Source organism: Phyllostomus hastatus, unplaced genomic scaffold (genome assembly GCF_019186645.2).
Source record: "Phyllostomus hastatus isolate PE091 unplaced genomic scaffold, TTU_PhHast_1.1 phas_contig_524, whole genome shotgun sequence".
In the NCBI taxonomy this organism is placed as follows: Eukaryota; Metazoa; Chordata; class Mammalia; order Chiroptera; family Phyllostomidae; genus Phyllostomus; species Phyllostomus hastatus.
Genome location: NW_025333900.1, coordinates 14,266,040 through 14,286,554, shown reverse-complemented (window position 1 = coordinate 14,286,554; position 20,515 = coordinate 14,266,040). Strand labels below are relative to the sequence as shown.

General features: G+C 49.2%; 1 protein-coding gene across 3 annotated transcripts; it reads right to left on the bottom strand.

The window, feature by feature from the left end:
* Positions 1 to 375: 375 nt before the first annotated feature.
* On the bottom strand, positions 376 to 11,108 carry GFI1 (growth factor independent 1 transcriptional repressor). Of its 3 annotated transcripts, none has more exons than XM_045847074.1 (7): positions 10,991 to 11,108; positions 8,384 to 8,598; positions 7,851 to 8,033; positions 5,524 to 5,999; positions 5,265 to 5,402; positions 4,061 to 4,226; positions 376 to 1,786 (listed from the first exon to the last, which is right to left on the bottom strand). In XM_045847074.1, exons 2-7 carry the CDS (start codon positions 8,496 to 8,498, stop codon positions 1,608 to 1,610), a joined length of 1,257 nt encoding a protein of 418 aa, XP_045703030.1. In that variant the 5' UTR covers positions 8,499 to 8,598; positions 10,991 to 11,108; the 3' UTR covers positions 376 to 1,607. The 3 variants fall into 3 exon arrangements, with proteins under 3 accessions (XP_045703030.1, XP_045703029.1, XP_045703031.1); XM_045847073.1 differs by lacking the exon at positions 10,991 to 11,108 and adding an exon at positions 8,742 to 8,935; XM_045847075.1 differs by lacking the exons at positions 5,265 to 5,402; positions 10,991 to 11,108 and adding an exon at positions 8,742 to 8,935.
* Positions 11,109 to 20,515: the final 9,407 nt, after the last annotated feature.

Sequence of the window (20,515 nt, the reverse complement as noted above, 5' to 3'; positions counted from 1 at the left end):
GGTAGTAGAGCTGTGACTAAGATTCGGTCTCTGGACCCAAGGCTTGTGATTTCTTTACTCATCCCAGAGCCTTCTGGCCTATTAAAAAAAACAGCCCTGAAAAACACAGAAGAGCCTGTGCACATATGGGACCATCAGGGAGTCTCCTAGGCTGGAGCTTAGTGTGGAGCTCCTACATTTCCTATTAAGAAATAAGGATCTCTGAGGAATAGAAGAAAATAAAAAAGCACAGGAAAACCAGAGCAACTGGATGTTACTCTTGTCTGGATGTTGGCTCCTCTGTGCTACTTCTGTAGTTTCTTCAGTGCCAACTCCCCCTGCAGACTAAAACAAGGGTCTTTCTCAAATCCCCTGCACACATGAAAAAGCAGTATGTAAGAGTCTTAATACTTTATTAACTTAAAACATCACTCTAATAAATACGTATTAACATAATGCATTTCAGAAGATCTAAAAAACATTTATAAACCTCATGAAAGGAAATTACCACTTCTCTGCAGTACACATAGAAGGGGGAAGAGTGAAAGACAGAGCCTTCACTCCCACATGCCTGCTAGCTTAGACATCTTTAAAAAATCAGCTTAACAATAAAAAAACTGAATATACACACAAATCTTTGAAGTATTTGTTCAGCTATTTTTTCTTATGCTTGACAAAAGCCAAATGGGTCAAAAGAGAAGGTTCAAGACTATTTTGCCTTCTCAGAATTCCTTTGGAGGGAAAGAACAGATCCAGCCACTTGGAGGTACGAATGTTAGTTTTTGAAATGCAGGGGACAGAGGCTGAGACCTTAATCTCTGGCTCCACAGTACCTAGCATAGGGCCCGGTACCATGGTAACCAGTGGTCAACAAATATTTGCTGTGAATGGATGATACCGTGTCCAAAGGCTGCTGCTCTGTGCTTCCACCTCCTCCGATGAAGCCTTCACAGGCTTGGAGGCCTTTAATCTCTTCTCAACACCAGGCCCACTTTTCTTCAGCTTTCTTGGGACAGGCCCTACAGTGTATCTTGTAATTTCAGAAGTATGAAACTACTTCCCCAAGTCAGTTTCTGAGCCAGTCTTCCAGTGGCAGAAATGATTCCTCCAAGATTTATAGGCAGCACCCAACAGAAAGGGGTCAACTGACTCCCCAGAAGGAAAAAAGAAAAATAACACTCATTCTTCATTCTATATTTTAAAAAATTAGCGTCTGTCTACCTTGTAAAGGTGATTCTTCTTCTTCCACACCAGTATCTGGGGTGGATCAGAAAGAGGAGGGAAGAAACTGGAATGACCCTCCTGATTTTGGAGCAGAGCTGGGAATAGGAAGGACTGAGGGGCCCAAGATTTTATCTGAGCCCATCTTGACTTTGAGTCTTCAGGTGTAGAGGAGCCCATTCCTCGTGTCCAAAGTACAGTAAGTCATTTGGTTCTGACTCCAGGACGAACTTTGAAAAGGTAACGTATTCCCTCCAGCAGCTCTGGGAAGTAAGGCGAAGAAGGATCACCTGCTGGGATCTGCAGCCTGGACTGGGGGGCCTGAGAAGTCAGAAGTGGGTGGTGGCAAGTGGGGAGGCTGTGCTCCCTAGTGTTGTGTTACAGCTGCTTGTGGCCAGCCAGGGCACTCACTTGAGCCCATGCTGCGTCTCCCGGTGCCGCCTGAGGTCCACCTTCCTCTGAAAGCCCTTCCCACACAAGTCGCAGCCAAAGGGCTTGAAGCCAGTGTGCTTGCGGCTGTGGGTGATGAGGTTGGAGCTCTGGCTGAATGCCTTGCCGCACACCTGGCACTTGTGGGGCTTCTCACCTGCAGAAACAGAGGGGGTGAGGGGAGGAAGTAGGAGTCTGTGATGAAGCTAGAGGGGACTCACTGTGACCCACATGCTCTTGGTGGCAGCTGGCTGCACCACAGTCTAAGGCCTTCAAGTAACTTGGAGGGTGATGTGTTGCAACACAATCCTGAGAAGCCGTGGGTGCACCAGGTGAAAGGGAGGCTTTCTGAGTGGGGGTTCCCAGCCAAAGGCCTCAAACCGTTTCCTGTTAACAGGAAACACAGCAAAGACCACGTGCCCTCCCCAGGCTCACAGCTGAATCCACCCTGGGAGGACTCCCCTGACTTTAGAAGCAGAGAGCTCCCACAGCAGATGTTCAACACGAGAGGGGTGCGGGTGAGGGTGGGGGTTGTCCTTCAAACCATGTGACTGTTCTAATTCAGAGGAAGTTTTCAAATCTGAGTTTCCAAGCTGGGGGCAGGGAGCTGTGTATGGAACAGTGAGCCCATCTTCTTCCTTGCTCTGGGAGGGCAATAGAATGCCTCTGAAGTATGGACATTTCTCAGAGTCTTACTTTTAAAAACCCACATTTGAGCCATGAATTATTTAAGTTAGCTGATCCCTTTCTATCTTGATTTTACTTTCTTTTTATGAGGTTAATCAGAAGTTAACTCTTTACCACAGATGAATAAATGACAGGTTGAAAAATGTTTTGTCTTTTCCCCCAGTTCATGAGCTGTTTTAACATTTGGGGAAATAGCATGGATTTCCAAATAGCCTCAGCATGGCATTATAGTCAGGGCTTGACCTTGGAAAAAACGCAAAACAGATGAAGTTTGTTTTTGAGGAATCCTCCGCCCCTCATACTGCACCCCTTTCTGTCTGCATGCTTCAGATTTCCTTGATAAGGAACCACCCATCAAAACTTATCCTATCTCTTTAGGGTCAAACAAATCTGAGAAACGAATTCTAGCTATAATGTAAATGTTTGATAAGGTCTTAGTGTTTCATTCAGTCAAGATCCTAGTTGCATTTTGATAAACGTCTTGAATACCTCTACGAAAAGGAGTGTTACATGGAAATTTCAGGCACCAGGGCATGATTAAAGTAGGATTATTTTTCTGGGTTTTCTGATAGGGGCATCTACACAATCCAGGCATATTTATAAACAATAAGGGTATGTTTGCAGTGCTAATTGGAACACTGCAATTTATTTCAAATGGGTATTCATGTTCTGGAAGAAAAGTCAGATTTCTGGTTCTAATGTCTTGTTGATTATTAAAGACAGTGCTCCTGGCATTAAAACTGCCACCTATACACAGTCAAAACATTAGGGAACAAGTACAGAATTGGAAGCCAGAGCATTCCACAGCCCCATGACCGCTGGTAAATCATTCCATCTCTCTGAGTTTCAGGATGGTAATGTCAGCTCCTTCTCCTTGGACAGGACAGCAGTAAGAAGCAAATAAAGTGATGGACTTGAAAGCACTTCAAAAATTATAAGGCATTATAAGTAAAGAATTACCATTATTATGAACTTGCTGACATTTTTACGAGGGCAGTAAGTGAATAGAAGCTTTTTATATCTACCAGCCCCCATGACTCTGAGAATAGAATACAATAAACAGTGGTCAAGGGCATAGACACTTGAGGTCAGACAGACCTGAAATGAAATCCTGGCAATGTGACCCTGGGCATGTTACCTAACCCTTCTGGACCTTACTTTCCTCATCTCTAAAATGGGAATCAGGAAAAGTCTGTATCTTCCAGAACTGCTGTGAGCATTAAGTGAGATAATGCATTTACAAAGTACTTAGCAGAGAACTTAACATTTACCATTGTTTTCCCCCCTCACTCTGAAGAACCTCTCAGACTCGTAAAAATGCAGCCAAGAGACCACTCCTCCAACAAGCTGGGTGGGAGCCCAAGAGAAAGTCCTCAATCTCTAGGTAAGTATTTACAGCAAAAGCTCTGAGAGCTTCATATTTCACCCAGAGCAGGCAGCACTGGAGCAGCTGCTAAAATAGAGCAAAATATCCTTGCAAGGATAGGGAACCTGCAGCTGATGTGTTCTTCAGATACAATCCCAAATCAAGTCCCCTCTGTGGAGCACCACATATGTAAATGAACCTAAGAGAATCGACCTCACTTTCTTCTACACACTGCAGTGATTAGGCCTCATTTGCCACTCATTTGGGGCCAGAATATTACAGAGAAGGTGAATTATATTGGCCTCAGGGGAAAGAACATGCCCCTTGCCCCCCATCCCTCACTGGCAGTTTCCCACAAGCTGAGGGCCTTCAGCTCACCAGTGTGAATGAAGGTGTGTTTTTTCATGTCTGACTTCTGGTGGAACCTCTTGCCACAGTACTGACAGGGGTAGGGCCGGGTGTCAGAGTGAATGAGGAGGTGTGTGGACAACGTCGATGACCTCTTGAAACTCTTGCCACAAATCTTACAGTCAAAGCTTCGTTCCTGTGGAGAGAAAAATGTGGCATTCCTACTGCAGCCATGCGGGCTGCCGCTCTCCCTGCCACAAGCCTGACAAAGCCAGGGCTTCCCTTTCTGTCAGATTCCCTTTCCAAACAGCCTGCCCCATTATTTTCTCTCCTCCCTGTACTTCCAACCTCTACCCTCCCCACCCTGATCCTCTTCCCCTTTAACATTTTTTCTACCCAAACACTTTTCACCCACAACCCTCCACACCCCATGGCAAAAACGTATCCCCACCCTGCTTTTTTGACACCCATTTACAATAACTTCTCCACCCTCCTCAACAGGAGGCTTAGACCTCAGTCACTTGAGATGCCCCCTCCCTCCCGCCAGTACGGGTGTTGAGATGAGAAAATGCTCTTATTAGTAAATAAGTATCTGTGAGTAAACATTGTCCTGTCATAATTACTTGTGTACTGATTTGCTTATCTTCCTTCTGTTAGCTAAACTGTAATCTCAGTGGGGGCATCCTGTCAGGGACCCGGTATGTTAAAATATTCGCATGGGTCTACCACCTGGAAGCTGGGCAACAAATATTTTAAACGAATGAACGAAAGCATAGCAGGACAAATATGCTACTGGATGCTCTAAACGACCTAAGAGCTCTCCTTTGCAGTCGGGAGGGGTCAATTAAATGACAGCATTTGGTTAAAAAAAAAAAAAAGCAGCAGTAGCTGCGGGAAAGAAACAGAGCTAGTAAATATGATGTATCAGCAGCAAGAGGGCATCCAAACTTTCCTCAAACCCAAAGTAATGATCAGAATCATACTCTGAAGGCTCACAGTGACGTGACACCAAACTCGAGCACTGAGCGGGCCACCACCCACCCTTTCCTACACGCCTACATCTAGGCTAGGGGACACGGCTGAGGACAGTGGGGGCAGTCCGGGGAAGTCCAAGGAGAAAGCCGCCGGGTGGAGAGCGGCCAGTGCCGCACGGAGAAGCAGACGATCCCGGAAGGCGAAAGCCTAAGCTGGGCCGTGTGAAGCCGCGCGCACCCCTCCCCCCATCCCCGCTTACCTGTGAGTGCACGGCTTTGTGCTGCTCCAGGCTCACCGCGTGCCCAAAGGTCTTCCCGCATATCTCACACGCAAAGGGTCTCGTGCCGCTGTGAGACCTGCGCACGTGCACCTCGAGCCCGTGCGGCGTGGAGAACACCTGAGGCGGGTGGGGCCGGGGAGAAGGCCGCTGAGAGGGGCCTAGGGGGGCGGGCGGGGGCTGGGCGCGGACTGGGGGCGCGGGCGCTGGGTAGGTCAAGCCGGGCGCGTGGGAGCCTCACCTTGCTGCATTTGATGCACTTGTAGGAGCCGCCGCCCAGCAGCAGGCGGGTGCACAGCAGCTCCGACTCCACCTTGACGCCAGCACCCTTGTCCGCGTGCAGCCCGTGGCCACGCTCTGGGTACAGCCCGCCTGCCGCCGCCGTCGGCCGATCGTATAGCCCTGCGGCAGCCGGACCGAAGTCGCCGTAGAGCCCCAGGCCCGCGCTGCCTCCTGCGCTACCTCCCCCGGGCGCCCCGGCCCCCGCGCCGCCCGCTGTCCGCTCTGGGCCGTACAGTGCTGCGGGATGGCCTGGCTCCGGGGTGCGCTCACAGAAGAGGCCCAGGCCAGCACCACGCTCCAGGGCCGTGCACGGCCGGTAGCTCTGCACCAAATTTCGCAGGTCAGAACTCGCCAGGCCGCTCCACGAGTATGGCTTGAAGGGCAGGGGAAAGGGCTGAGTGTCGTCCAGCGATGGGCACACAGACTTCTCTGAGGCTGCGGAGACACAAGAGGGCGTCGGGTCAGGCTTCAAACGGACTGCTACGCACCCAGCGTTTCCGGAGCGCTCTGTGCGCCGGATGCCATGCTCTGCGCCAAGAACGCCCCCAGAATAAAATGCAGGCTGGGCCCCTGGGGCCTCAAGGACCACTGCAGGCAAGAGAGTGAACAGATCATTTAAATGACTTCGGGTGAGGAGGTAGGTAAATCCTGCGACAGGACAGCGGAAGCTCACGATGTTTAGAGGGTGTTTCCCGGCTCGACCAGCGCACCTAGTGGTCCCAAGTGGTCCCACAGAGACAGGCGCGCCACGCTGTCTGTGCTGAATAAATGCTCTGAGCTGAGCTGCGAGGGAGGAGAAGGCGGCCACTATTCGGGCCCTGGACAGCGCTCGTGGGCAGAGTGCCCAGCACCGGCGCTCTCCAGCCCCTGTGTTCCCACCCTGTCCCTTTTCTTTCCGGGATCAATAAGGCGGGAAGGAGAGGACCAATGAAATGTGGCCCAGCCTACCCAAGACTCATCTGCCTGGAAAACAAACAGAAAAAACGAAACGAAACAAAACAAAACAAAAACACCGGGAAGGCGTTATCATTCCTTATGTTATTAAGTATCCACCCAGTGCAGGTAACAAAGGAACAGCGGGAAGGGGTCTTGGGGCTGGAACTGCCTGCCAATTACTACCCACTCCCATCAAGTTTGACAGAAATAAAACCACCCAAATTTCTTGGGAAATAATTTACAATTAAGGTTTAGCCCCAACTGTAAGGGAAATAGCTTTCCCAGTTTTTGCAGCTTTCTGCACTCCCCAACTAACGTGAATTTTGCTAAAACCAGATTCCCAACATACACTTTCTCTAAATACATACGGATTTACAAATCTGTTCACACACTGCAGGCTGCAATCCAAGCTAGCCGCTGCTGAGAGAGGCTGCACCCCGAGTTTCCGTCAGAGAGATGCCGGCGGCGCCCAGTCCTTACGGGGTGGTGTCATGCACAGTCCAAAGGAACCCTCGGGTCTCTGCCTCCCAGACACACTCGCCGGAGCTATGCCTTTACCCAAGTGAACGCACTGAGTGCGGAACGGGATTGGGGGTGTATTTTAAAACTAGTAAATGCAGTCTGTAAATAGCCAGCCCTCGGCAGATCTGGCTGCTCTGCGCACTCCTTCCCCCGGCCCAAACTTAGGCACGCCCCACCCAAGGTGCTCTCAGTTTACTCGAAACTCGGCTGCTGGTTGGAAATGAAACCAGCCTGCCGGTCCCCAGAACTGGACCGACCAGGCAGAACGAAAAAATAAAATGGGCCCCCAATCCGCGCCTGCTAAAACCCAGAGCGGGGCCGAGATTTTCTTCTGGGATGGGTCCCTCCCGTTTGGTGCTCAGCTCTGCCAGGACCCACACCGCGAGAGAGGAGTTTTTAACGGTACCGGCACCTTCCGCTCACACTGCCCAGGTCTCCATTGGTTTGGGGCTGGGGGGGGGGGGGGCGGTGGTCTGGATTCTGGCAGCCCAACTTTCTAAACAATCCACTCCGGCCGGAAAACGAAACGTCGACATTGCTGTCGGTAGAGACGACCCATTTATTTTTCTCTCGCTCACCCGCTCCGTGCAAACAAATGAGGTGGGATGAACAGCTCAGGCCCCACCACCTCAGACCCCGCAGCAGACCCCGCAAGCACGCAGTCACAGCCCCAGAGAAGCCGCACGCCCTCCCGTGGGACCCTACACAGCAAGAACACGCTCCTCTGGAAAAGACTGTTCGCCATCCATTTAGCATTTCTCCGCCCAAAGCCGCGCGGGTTCCTTCCTCGCCCAGAAGTCCCTGCCGCCCGCGCCCCCGAACTCGCACCTGGAGACACAGAGGGCGACGGAGGCCTCCAGAAGTCCTCAAATTCCGAGCTCCGATCGCAGACACTGCCCTCACAGCTGCCGGGGGACACGGAGGCTCTATCAGGGGCCTCGGTCAGCTGCGACTCGGGGGACAAACGGCCCCGGGGCTCCGCTTTTGCCCCCACTGTGTCCGAAGTACTGTCTGCGGAGAGGAGGGAGGATAGGGGCTCAGGTTGGGCCCGACTGGGCCTCACGGTTCTGAAGTGGCGCTCCCCAGACCTTGGCACCCGGGCGACCCCCTCTCTCCCCCACCTGGCCGGAACGCTCCCGGCTCTGAGGGCGAGAGCAGAGAGGCCGTGGCACCTGCGTGATGACCCGGGGTTAGGGGGGCAGGGAGGGGGGATTTGGGACCAGACTGTAAGAAACAAAACACGCAGCAAAAGGGCCATCGGGCTTCCCTCTCCAGTTCCTGGGGGATGGAGTGGCGGGGCTCAGAGTCTAAGTCCCTGGGAACTGCCCCGCCCGGCCCGCGCCCGCGCCCGCGCTCCGCACCTGCTTTGCCTGGCGCCTGTAGGATCTCCTGCTGAAGGGAGTAGTCGGGTTCAGGGGAACGCGGCTGGTGGTAACTGTGAGCCTTCTTGCTCTTGACGAGGAACGAACGTGGCATGATGGTCGGGCGTGCTCCCCACGCTGTTCCCAGGGTCCCTGGAGCCTCTGTCACCAAACTGTCACCCGAGTGTTTTCGTTCAGCCCCAACTAGGCGAGACCTGCGAGAGGAGAACCAGGTGGTAACACGGGTCAGTATGCTCCGGGCCGGGAATGGGCAGCCGGGCGGAGACAGAACTCGGGCCGGGGAGGAGCGAGAAAGGCCCGCGGGAGGAGGGGCTTGGCCCCGCTCTGCCACGCTCACCAGGTGGCACTCGGACAGGTGGTGCGAGCCTGCCGCCGTCGCCGCCACAGCTCAGCGGTATAACCCGTCCCGGGCCGGGCTCAGGCCTCTTCCTTCTGCCTTGCACACGCCCCTCCGCCCCTCCCCTCCTCTACCAAAACTCGCTCCGGCAATCAGACTCTCGGAAGAGCTGGAGTACCGAAGGGGCCACTTATTCCAACTCGATGATTCACTGCCCACTGTGTTCTGCTCTCCGGCTGGGGAAGAGGGCTGGGACGAAGCACACGTTAAGGGCTGGGGGGATGTGTCCGCGGTCCGGACCGGAAGAGGCTTGCCAAGCCCTTGAAGAGCGGGCTGCAGACGGGAGCCGGAGCGCAGAGGGAGCACGGCGGGCAGACGGGGGGCGGGGCCGGGGGTGTATCGCAGCACCCGGCTGGAGGCAGTAGGGGCTGGAGAAAGACGGCAGGAGAGCAGAGGGACAAATAGGTGAGGCAGGGGCAGTGGCAGAGGGTCAACCCCGGCCATGGGAGGAACTCGAATCCCAGTGATCTTACTCCTTCCACACTCTTGCTTGCCCCTGGGTGGGGTGGGGGGGCAGTTGACCTGGAGACGTGGTTGCGGCGGGAGCAGACAGGGTCTGGGGCCAGATACGCAGACCATGGAGACCTGAGCTTGAAAACCAAGTCCCAGCAAAAACCACTTTCCACTCTGCTCACCAAAAACCTTGTCTTGTGGAAGTCGAGCCCCGAGGCGCACGCACTGGCTCGGAAGTGCGCGGAGTCCAGGAGTCCGCGGAGAACTAACAGTTCAGCGGACGCCTGTGAGAGAGCGAAATGCCGGATGCGCCCCTCTCATTAACCCCCCAATCAGTTCACCTAATCCCAGGGTCGAAACCTGAGCCTCGCGGGAGGCGGGGTAGAGCCTTCAGCTCGGCTGGGTCTCTGGGGGAGGGGGGCGGGCGGAACTAGGAAGGCTAGGAGGTCCGGGGAAAATGAATCTGCCTCCCTCCCCGGGTGAAGACGAAGGGAGCTGGGTTCACTTGAGCGCTGTAGGCGGTTCGAGCACCGCAGCTCTCTGCAGCCGTGGCTAGCTCAGAAACAAGGGTGCCAGGGATACTGGGCCGGGGCAGGACCCCTTGTCCCTGGACTTTGCGAGGCTTAGACTGCCAAGTCCGCACGGCTCCCAGGGCAGGATGCAGGACACGGTCTAGATCAGCCAGTTAACGCTCCGGGCTCAAAAAGACTTCTAGGGGACTGCTTCTCTCGAGAGCATTCCACTCCCACTGTGTTCCCTTCTCCGGGAGGGGAGTGCGGACAGGCTTGGAAGAAAAGACAGTTGGGACTTGTAGCGGAACCCCAAACGACATTTCCCGCGTCCTAAACACCAGGTTCCTCCTAGGGATGAGGGTGTTGCCCGCCCCCGTCGGCCCCAAAGGACCCCAAAGGTCGCAGCTTCAGGAGGCTTTGGGGTGCTGGGCTGGCCTAAGGCGGCGCAGGTCTGCTGCTTCAGTTTCCCTGAGCCCCGGTGTGAGCCGCTGCTTCGGCCGTATAATAAGACACTATGAAGGCGAAAACCAATTCCTTAAACAACCATGAAACTCAGTGTTAAAGGAAAACGAGGTGAAATGGTCCTAGGGCCCTGCTGCGCCTTGGGTACCCAGTGGCGCGCAGTCGAACCACGGTTGGCGGGGGCAGGGGTTGAGCTGCCGCGTCCACTCGGTCTGGACTCTATGGGACCGTGCAGGGTCGGACTGGAGGTTGCCTCCCCACCGGGAACACAGCCTCGTGCCTGTCTTGCTTCCTGGCTGGTTCTGCGGGTTTCTGGGAGGGTGGAGTGAGTAGGGGGTGGTAGGGCCCAGCGCAGTGCGTGGGAAGGCAACCTAGCTCAGCAGCTGGCAGCGGGGGCGGGGCGGCCCTCTGTGAGCGCGGCCCGCTGTTCACGGTCCGGGCCTGGGAAGGCGGGAGCTGGAGGCACAGGAGGGGCAGCCTCCAGAACCCAGTTGCCTCCGCCTCCCCACCAGATGTTTTCTTCACGGGTGGATCTCTCTCCCCTGCAGATCTACCAGAAGTCCCGGCTCCAGATCCCCAGTCCCACCTTGGGGGTCGCGCCAGGCCGCAGCTGAAAGAGTTCTCCGTGCTCCCGCACAGCTGCCTACGGCAGGTGGGAATTTAGCAGCCTGGCTGTTTGCCCCCCCGCAGTGCCCAAGTCCTCCGGTTTTCGTGGTCGCCCCTGCCAGGGAAGGAGGTGCAAAACAGGCACAGCAGACCTACCTGCGGGGTCAGGGCGCGGGCACCGCGCTCCGAGAGTTTTCAAACTGAGTTGCTTTCGGGACAGACCGCGCTGTCTCTCTCTCTCTCTCTCTTTTTTAATCTCCTTCCGAGCTCAGCCCCCAAAACCACAAGCTTCACTTCCTGAGCGTTAAGGAGCAGCTCGCTTAGCCCTCTCAGACCTGCCACCCCCCAGTCGGGCGGCGGGGCGTGCTCCTCCTCTGTGCAAGGGGCTAGGTGGACGGAAGACCCGGCCTTCCCCGCCACCCTCCCCGTTGCTCTGTGGGACGGCGGGGGTGGGGAGACCCGGAGCGCCCAGACACTAGAAATGACTAGAAAGAAAATGAACTATTCTTGACTCCTGGGAGACTTCCGCAGCAAGAAGAAGTCACAGATTCAGGACACAGATTGAGTGGAGCTCCGGGAGTGGAAGCGCCCAGCTCGGAGGAGGTCTCCCCGCCCGTCTGGCCCCGGACCCCTCCACCGCCACCACCAACCCCGCCTCCTGCTGGGGCCACGCCGCCGCCCCCGGCGAGGCCGTGAATCACCCGCCCGCGGGCTGCCGGCCTGGAGCCCGGAGAGTGTCCACGGTGTCCGCAGAGCGAAACCTGCCCCGCGGCCCCGAAATAGCTTGTTGTGGAAACACTTCGGGATAAATACGCCCAGCGAGGCTGAAAATACCTTGACACCCAATCCGAGAGGTTTGCTCATTTCCCTTTGGATTTAGGTAATGGTTAAATTTGGAAGAGGTGGGCGAGCGCCGAGCCCCCAGTGGAGCGGACGCTCGCGGCGCGTCTCCAGGGCGCCCGGCGGGGCTGGCGGCGCGCCGTCCCCACCGCACGCTCAGCCTGGGGGTGCCGGTCCGCTGCGCCTGCGGCTAATTTCCGGTGGTCTGAGCTGCGAAATTAAAGACGGAGGAGGAGGAGGGAGCGTGCGGGGGCAGCGACAGTGGCTGCTCGGCTGACCCCGCCCTGCCCGGGCTGGGGAGGGAGAGCGGTATCTCCCTCAGGGCGGGCTCCTAAAACTCTTCCCTAAAAACCACCTGGGTTTAAGGGAAGCAGTAGAGCGCCGTACAAGCAGTACCCTGATGATTATTGAAAAGCAAATCTTCGCCGGCATAGTGTGTTCCGTGAGGGTGAGCAACCGGATCTAGAGCATTATGTCCCTGGTGGTCTCTTAACAAATGTATGGACGGAGTAAATGAATAAATGTCACTAATTAATTCTATTAATACAACTGGAAAAGTTAAGATCTCACCCATAAATTGAACAAATGCAGCAACCTCCAACGCTAGGCTGTATGTCATGATCCCTACTGTGGCCTTCTGTGTATATTTAAACCTGAACTCTCCCCTGACAGGGGCGGACATCATGGTAATTATATTGCTTTCCTAAATGAATTGACTTAGATTTTGGTCACTACTTCATGCACAATGAGTCTCCAGTGTCAGATACGGGGAGAAGAGAGTGGTGCTCCTCAATTCTTGCAAAATAGCTATCCTGTCCTAAATTAACTCAAAGTTGTCATGGAAAAAAAGAAGTCTCTTGGAGCCCTTTTCCGAGAGGATGTTTTTAAAAAATTATTTCTAATTTGCACTGTAAATCTGAAGATTTGCAGAAAATATTTGGTTATCACAGCAGTGCTTCAAGCATGCTTTCATAAATAATGTTTTATATAGCAAAGGCTGTACACCTACTATGTGCCAGGTACTGACTAGACACACATCTTAAATTGTGTGCCTAGCTGTCCTCTTCATACTACTGTTCATCTGTGCAGCACACCCTTTATAAGTAAATGCAGAGGTAACCAACCTCAGTCAGAATGATTACAAATATTGAATTAGCTGAAAAGAGATTAAGTACAGTTTGCTAAATTTTTATTTCTTGTGTGCTTTGTCTTGGCCTAAGGTCTAAAGATCTTAAAGCAGTCCAAATCGAATCTTTCCCTTATGCCTTCCTTCCTATGTAAAGCAGAAAAGGGCAAAACTTTAAAAGAGAATGATCAATGGGTCAAAAGAAAATTTATCAAGCAAGTTCTAGAGAAATGCTTGAACCATTTCCTCTGCACATTAGCAAGTTCAAAGTTAAAATTTCTTGAAAAGGCACTGTGACTAGTAGTTTAGTTCAGTGTTGCTGTTTAAGGTCTCAGAAGACATGGGGACAAATAATCACCTTGCATAGCACCTTAGAATGAATCCATTTCACTCAGATTAAACATAATTGGCTTGTTTTGTTTGCCCATTCCAGCCTCTGAGTTTTTAAAATAAAACTGGGGACTGGGAAACAACCAGAGAGAAGCAGGTGGGAGGGAGATGACACCAAATTCCCCTTTTTATTACCAATTCAAATAAATAAATAAATACACATCAAAAATATTAAACTAGCAAGATCAGGTCATTTTCCAGTTGTATAGTGTTGAAATGTTATTTCCACACTTAGGGGGAGCAGAAGAGAAAAGTAAGAAGAGGGACACTCAGAGAGGTTAAGAAACTTGCCAAAAGAGCAGTCAGGAGCCTGGACTGGAAATGATGATAGAATGAACCTGAGCCCTGGCAGGCTGGCTTATTTGGTTAGAGCATCATCCTGATACGCCACGGGTGTAGGTTCCATCCCTGATCAGGGCACTTGTGAGAAACAACAAATGAATGCATGAGTGAGTGGAACAACAAAGTGATGAACACAGTGATCTCTCTCTCTCTCAAATCAATTAAAAAAAAAGGAATGAACCTGACTTCCTACTACCCCAAGCTACCTCTCATTTATTACTAACCTGAGAGTAAAGAGAATAAGACACCCTCACCCAGTGCAAATTTTTAAAAGCTAGAAAAAATCCCTACCCCCATATGTCCCTTTGGAACTGAAATGAATCTAATCATGAGAAGAATGTAGGTTTGGAGCATAATTTTCTATAATTACTGATTTTCACCAAAAAGGATGTTAAATGTACTGATTTTTTATCAGTAACTTACTAATTGCTATTAAATAACAATAATAATATATCTATAGATGCTAAATAATAAATGGCCTTCTTCAAATGGCAAACATTTCCAAGCTCTGGCCAAGGTACCATTTATTTCAAGCAGGTATTTCATAGATCAGAATTTCCCTACAATAAAAGATCTGAGACACTGAAGAAATAAAAAAGAAAGAAAGAAAAGAAAGAGCCCTGGGTGGTGTGGCTCAGTGGAGTGAATGCTGGCCTGCAAACTAAAAGATGGCAGGTTCGATTCCCAGTCAGGGGCACATAGCTGGGTTGCAGGCCAGGTCCCCAGTAGGGGGTGTGTGAGAGGCCATCAGTCAATGTTTCTCCCTCTCTTCACCTCACTCTCAAATAAACCTCACTCACAAATAAATATATTTAAAAAATAAAATAAAATAATTTTTAAAAAGAAGAAAATTATAACAGGATATTGAGAGTTTCTTTTTAACAATTATTGTATTTTTTCCATTGGCATTTAACTCCCTTATACCCCCTCCCCACTGCAATTGCCACACTGTGGCCCATGTCCATGAGTCCTTTTTGCTCTATCCCTTCACCCCCTAACCTCCCCCACCCCCATAGCTCTTACCCTGCTCTCTCTATGAGCCTGTCTCTATTTTGCTTGTTAGTTTGGTTTGTTCATTAGATTCCATATATCAGCGAAATGATATGGTATTTGTTTTGTCTATTTTTTTTTTTCACAGAGCTGTACGGTTAACATCTCTATTCTATTTAGGGGAGGCATAGGAAGGATAGGTAGGTGATCAGAAACCACAAAGAGGGGCGATGCCCCCATTTGCGGCACATATTTCTGTAATGTTTGCCTCATGTGATCCTCTCAGCAATGTTACCGGGAGGGGAAAGAGCCTGTGCTTTTTCGTAGACAGTCTTTTGTGGGCATCAATGCCTGTGCTGCCAGCCACTACCCCTGTGACCCAGAGCAAGTTAGCACAGCTCTCCCAGCCTCATCGTCTCACCCATAAAGTAAGAATACCTCCCCACCTCGCAAGACCATGGAGCAGTCCTTGAACTTCCAGTCTTCATTGGTGGCTCAGGGCACTGAGAACAGAAGAATGCTCCCAGTGAGGGGGCTCTAGGTTTCACCTCCTTATTCCATGCCCTGCTTCGATTATCCTCGTTACAGCAACTCACAGGAACTGGATTTTATTTTTCTAAATCAAAGATCAGAGAAAATGAACCAAGGGTCTGTTTTCATTTCTAGATATTCTATGGATTTATTTGGGGGAAATTAAATAAATATCTTGTTTTAAGACTTAGTTTACCATCTTTAAACGAGAAATGCCTTCTGTGTGTCAAATACCATGAACTACTGGCCCACAAGTAGCTGTGGGAGACACCGTGTAAGTAAAATCAGTGTTTAATAAATACAGTAAAAAGAAAAAAATCACAGGATGGGACTGGGCACGGAGCCCCCCTGTAAGTCAGACAAGAGATTTTGTCCATGTAAAGGAGGTGTTTTATTTTTTAATGTATTTTTCATCATAAATCATATTAGGTATAATCTGATAAAGAAAAAAGTGGGAAGTCCACTAAGACAGCTTTCCAGTATCTTTGCTCTGCTGCTTTTTAAATTTTTTTTAAATTTTATTTTAATCATTGTTCAAGTACAGTTTTCTCCCTTTTACTCCCAATCCAGCCCACCCACCCAACCCTCCCCACTTCCTTCCCATTACCACCGTCCCCCTAGTTTTTGTCCATTGCTCTGCTTCTTAAAAAACAACAACAACGTAATTGTAATCATATAGGTACAAATGTGTGTTCTGCTTTATTTCACTGAATATTACAATAATAGTTCTTCCTACTTTCTTTATTTTTCAAATTTTCTTCAGTTGAACAAGGCTATTTTATAGTAATGCTCACTTCAGTAAATATGCAGGCAGTCATCTTCCCTGATCCAATGTCGTCTCTCATTATTCTCTATTGCTATAAAAAGGGTTCTATCAACTGGATTACTACAATTTACTCAACTGCCTTGCCTTAGTATTTAGCTTGTTTTTATTTTTCACTATTTTAAATAATGCAATAAAAAGTTTTCTGGGTATTGCTTTGTCCACATTTTAAACTGCTTCTTTAGGGCATATTTTTAGGGGTGGACTTCTGGATCCAACAGTGAATATTTTCAAGGTCTTTGATACATACCAGAAAAAGTGTTTTAGACAGCATAAGCCAAAAGAATTCATATCCCTTAAAAAACAATGAAAAGGTTATAAAAATCAATGATGAAAAGTCACATTTTCATTAAAGACCAGGCATGGAACCAGGCTTCATGTCATGCACAGGAAGGGTTTGTCAGATGGTGACCACACCCTGTCATACTGCCATGGTTTGGTCCCCACCATGTCAAAAAATTTATTTCATTTTTGTCTTTGGATTAGCTGTCTTTGTGGGAATAGTTAGAAATGAGTTGCATGTTTTTGGTAAATTGTATGAATTCAAGGAAAGTAAACGCAGAGTGATAATTGTGCCATGACTTAACTCAAATGTTAAATAGGTAATATAGTGGTCTTTTTTCTACTCTTACAAGTAGCAGGCTATCAAAATAAAATTTAAATGATATTATAAGTCAGAATAAGATTTGGTGGTATCATCACTTACGGAAAGTGGGTAATGCTTTTTTACCAACACATGCAAAAATTGGGAAATTGGGTAAAGGAGAGATTTGGAGATAAGCAAATTAATATAAGATTTATGCTACGAGGAAGACCCAATTTCGTTACAATATTCGGAACCTTTTCAAACATGAAGAAAAACTCTATTTTTTTTTCATAAAACACTTTGGGACCAGTACATTTAAACTTCAATGCATTATAAAATATACTCTATTACTATAAAAATTTTAAATTAAGCTTCACATAAAGGATTTCAAACATCTGGAGAAGAGGGGTGCTGTTAGCTTTCATGTTTAGAGTTCAAATAAGAAAATTGGTAACCTCACTACATATGTATTTTTACATTGTTCCTAAGAACAGATTGACTGAATAAAGTGTCATCTTATGTGTGGGCAGCATGAGATGACTCTTCATAGAAACACACCCGGCGTGAACTTTTATGGAAAAAAAAAAAAAGGAGTAGATTTTACTTGGTGAATGGAAAAAGTAACAAGAGAGAAAATGTAAAATTATTATTCTTTTAAGTTTTTCATCATTTCTTCCAGGATGTTTGGTGATCATTTTACCCTGCTCCAGATGAAACACTTCACTTTAAAACAGTAAAGTCTGTACATTGTAACTTTTAAAAATTACAAAATACAGCTCCCCTACAGGGAATGTCTGACCCTATGCCTATAGGTAAGATAGAGATTGAGGCTCCTGGAAACCTCTGGCCACCATGAGTCTCGGAGAATCAGCCCATGGGAGCACCCCAAGCTCTCCTTCAGAGACATTCCCTGGGTGGACCGGACAAACATACATCCTCACCCTTGCTGCCGGCTTCTAACCATCGATCGCCCCAGCAGGGCGAGGCTCTCTGGCATTATCACAAGGACAAAAAACAACTCAATGAATAAGCTGCTGAATGCAGTACCACTACATGATAGGACATTTGAAAAGTAGATGGAAGAAAATATTAAAACACACTTCCATAACCTGCCACCTTAGTTTAACCAGTCTAACCACCAGTACTATTTCGGAGTGTGTTTTTCCAATTTTTTTAAGAGTTTAGATGTATATTTTTGCATACTTTGATCATATAATTGTTCATTTAGGTGATATGTTATGATTTTTTTATCCACCTTTTACTGGACCCTCGGATTGTTTTCTTGCCTGATATAATGATGCTGTAATTTTTAAAAAACTGCATTTATTTCTTTAAGGTTTTTTTTTTATCCTCACTCACGGACATTTTTTTATTGCTTTTAGAAAGAGGAAAGGAGAAGGAAAGTGAGAGACAGAGAAAGAAAGGGAGACAGAAAAAAAATTGATGTGAGAGAGAAACATCGATTGGTTACCTCCTGTCCATGCCCTGACTGGGGGTTGAGCCTGCAATATTTAGATGTTTGGGACCATTTCCAACCAACTGAGCCACACTGGCAGGGCAACTGCTTTTGGGATTTTATGTATGTATAATTTTCTTTAGGATTGATTGCCAGAAGTAGAATTAGTGTATCAAAAGGTAAGAACATTTTTTTAAGTGTAAGGACATTTTAAAGTTTATGAACACATGTTGACAAACCATTTTCCCAAATGAGTGTAATAATTACACCCCTGCCAAGGAAAATTTTGAATACCATAATAATGAGGAGGAGCTGAATGTAGTAATTAAAAGCACAGCCTCTCAGCTTGGGCTGGTATAGTTCAGTGGATTGAGTGCTGGCCTGCAAACCAAGGGATCACCGATTTGGTTCCCAGTTGGGGCACATGCCTGGGTTGTGGACCAGGTCCTCAGTGGGGCATGTGAGAGGAGGCCACACCTTGATGTTTCTCTCTCTCTCCTGCCTCCCTTCCCCTCTGTCTAGAAAAAAAAATGCATGGCCTCTGAGCCAGATGTCCATAGTCTGGAAATTCTGGCTCTGTCATTTATTATTCTTAGACAAGTTCCTTACCTTCTCTGTACCTCAATTTCTTTATCTGTAAACATAGTTACAGCATTAGCACCCATGTCAGGTTATTGCACTGCAGTGATTCAACAAGTTAGTAGGTGTGAAGCACGGGGTAGGCATTTACCGTTATCTATACTCCAAGCACACTTCATGGCCCTTTCATACATTGTCTAGAACCATCCCAATAAAAAGCCCGTGAAAATAGACTGCTTTCTTCAGATCACACTGCCAGAGAGGATAGAATTGGACAGAGTCGAGATTCAAACCTAGGCCAGCCTGGCTGCAAACCCTAGGCAGGGTCCAGGAGGTAGGCCTGGATGTGTGAGCAGTAGCTTACGCACTCTGGCAGTGCCTATGACTTGCCAAGAAGCACGTTAGTGTAAATTTCTGACATTCCCCATAAGACCAACCACCTGAGAAACCCAGGCTCCTTTCCCTGGCTCACAGACCTCATCTACCACAGAAGGCCTTGGGTTCTGGGCTTTCCAAAATCACTTCCAGCTTTCACAGTCTATGTCCCCATTAAGTGAAGCAGATCACTGAGGCTGAGGCTGATGGACAAGTGCCAAAGGATCATTGCCTGTTCCTAAAATATTCTAAACTGCTCCTGTTGTCAGGTAAGGGCCAATTTAGTGGTAGGAGCCACGGTGAGCTTTCATTTGAGTTTTAATTAAAGCACACTAGACTTCCGGTCAAGATGGTGGCATAGGCTCACCTCTTCACTCAACCATATCAAAATTACAAATAAAATATAACACAGTCATCACTCAGAACCATAAGAAATTGAGTTGAATGGACGTTGGACAAGTACAGAATTAAAGAAACCAAGTCCATCCAGACCCGTAGGAGGGGTGCAGATGTGGAATGGGCTGGTCACACATTCATGTATGTTGGATTTGGGAGGGATATCTTAGGAGAGAGGAGTCCCAGCCTCACACCAGGCCCCCAAGGCCAGTGTTCCAGTGTCAGGAAGATAAGTCCCCACAACTTCTGGCTACAAAAACCAGCCAGAACTGAGTCAGTAGAAGAAACTGCCAGAGCCCCAAGCAGTTTCTCTTTAAAAACCCACACATGTACTCACCTCCTCAAACTCATTCCCTTTGAGCTCCAGCACTGAGGTAGCAGCTTAAAAAGCACCAGTGGCATAAAGGGAGGAACTGAAGTGTCTGGCATCCAGGTGAGCAGAATCCATTGTCCCTTTTCTAAACCCTCCCCCCTCAGAGCCAGCAAGCTGGTGCCATATCTGAGATCCCATCAACCTGGTTAACACTGTTTGACCCACCCTGGAGATCCCCAGAGACTCTGCTCCACCCCACTTATGGGATAACCCAAGCTGCTCTTCCCTATGAATGACTGATCCTGGCTCATGCTGTCCAAGGTCCTAAATTCAAACAAGCAACACCTGACCTCAGTGAGCCCCAGGTCCCACACTAGCAGCAGCCAGCCTAGATTCACAGCTTGGCTTCACCTGGGAATCTCCGCCCCAGCACAAGTAGCAGCCATCTCAGATTGTTTTACAGCTCAGGCAGGGTGGCCCCAAGCAAAACACAGGTAGGGGCTGACCTTAGTCTGCACCATCCTGGAAACCCCAGGGCCAGCACACCCAGTGGACAGATGCAGACCATGTCAGAAGAGCGCTACCATCCTGCCCATGCACAGCTGATCCTCCATAGAGGGCAGAAGTTGGTGGTCAGCAGTCACAGCCAGTCCTTGCAACTGACTGGCCTTGGTAAAGCCCTCCCATTGACATGCCAACAGCAACCAAGTCTCAACTATAAGAGGAGGGTGTACTCAGTCCAAATGAAGGGCACACTTCAGCTTGGGTGATAGGGGAAGCTGTGCCACTGGACCCTACAGGACACCCACTGCATTAGAACACACTATCAAAACATGGAATCAAAGCAGCTCTACCAGTTTTTGCACATCAAAACTCCAGAAAAATAGCTCAATGAAATGGACATAAGCAATCTCCATTTTAGATGCAGAGTTCA

What these genes read in the sequence shown, in the direction of transcription:
- GFI1 (XM_045847074.1), bottom strand. Translation starts at nt 8,498, where the DNA reads ATGCCACGTTCGTTCCTCGTCAAGAGCAAGAAGGCTCACAGTTACCAC. An exon ending in GTCGCCCTCTGTGTCTCCAG is followed by an intron (nt 6,000 to 7,850) that starts GTGCGAGTTCGG and finishes GTGTCTCCGCAG; the next exon opens with CCTCAGAGAAGTCTGTGTGC. An exon ending in ACAAAGCCGTGCACTCACAG is followed by an intron (nt 4,227 to 5,264) that starts GTAAGCGGGGAT and finishes TTCTCTCCACAG; the next exon opens with GAACGAAGCTTTGACTGTAA.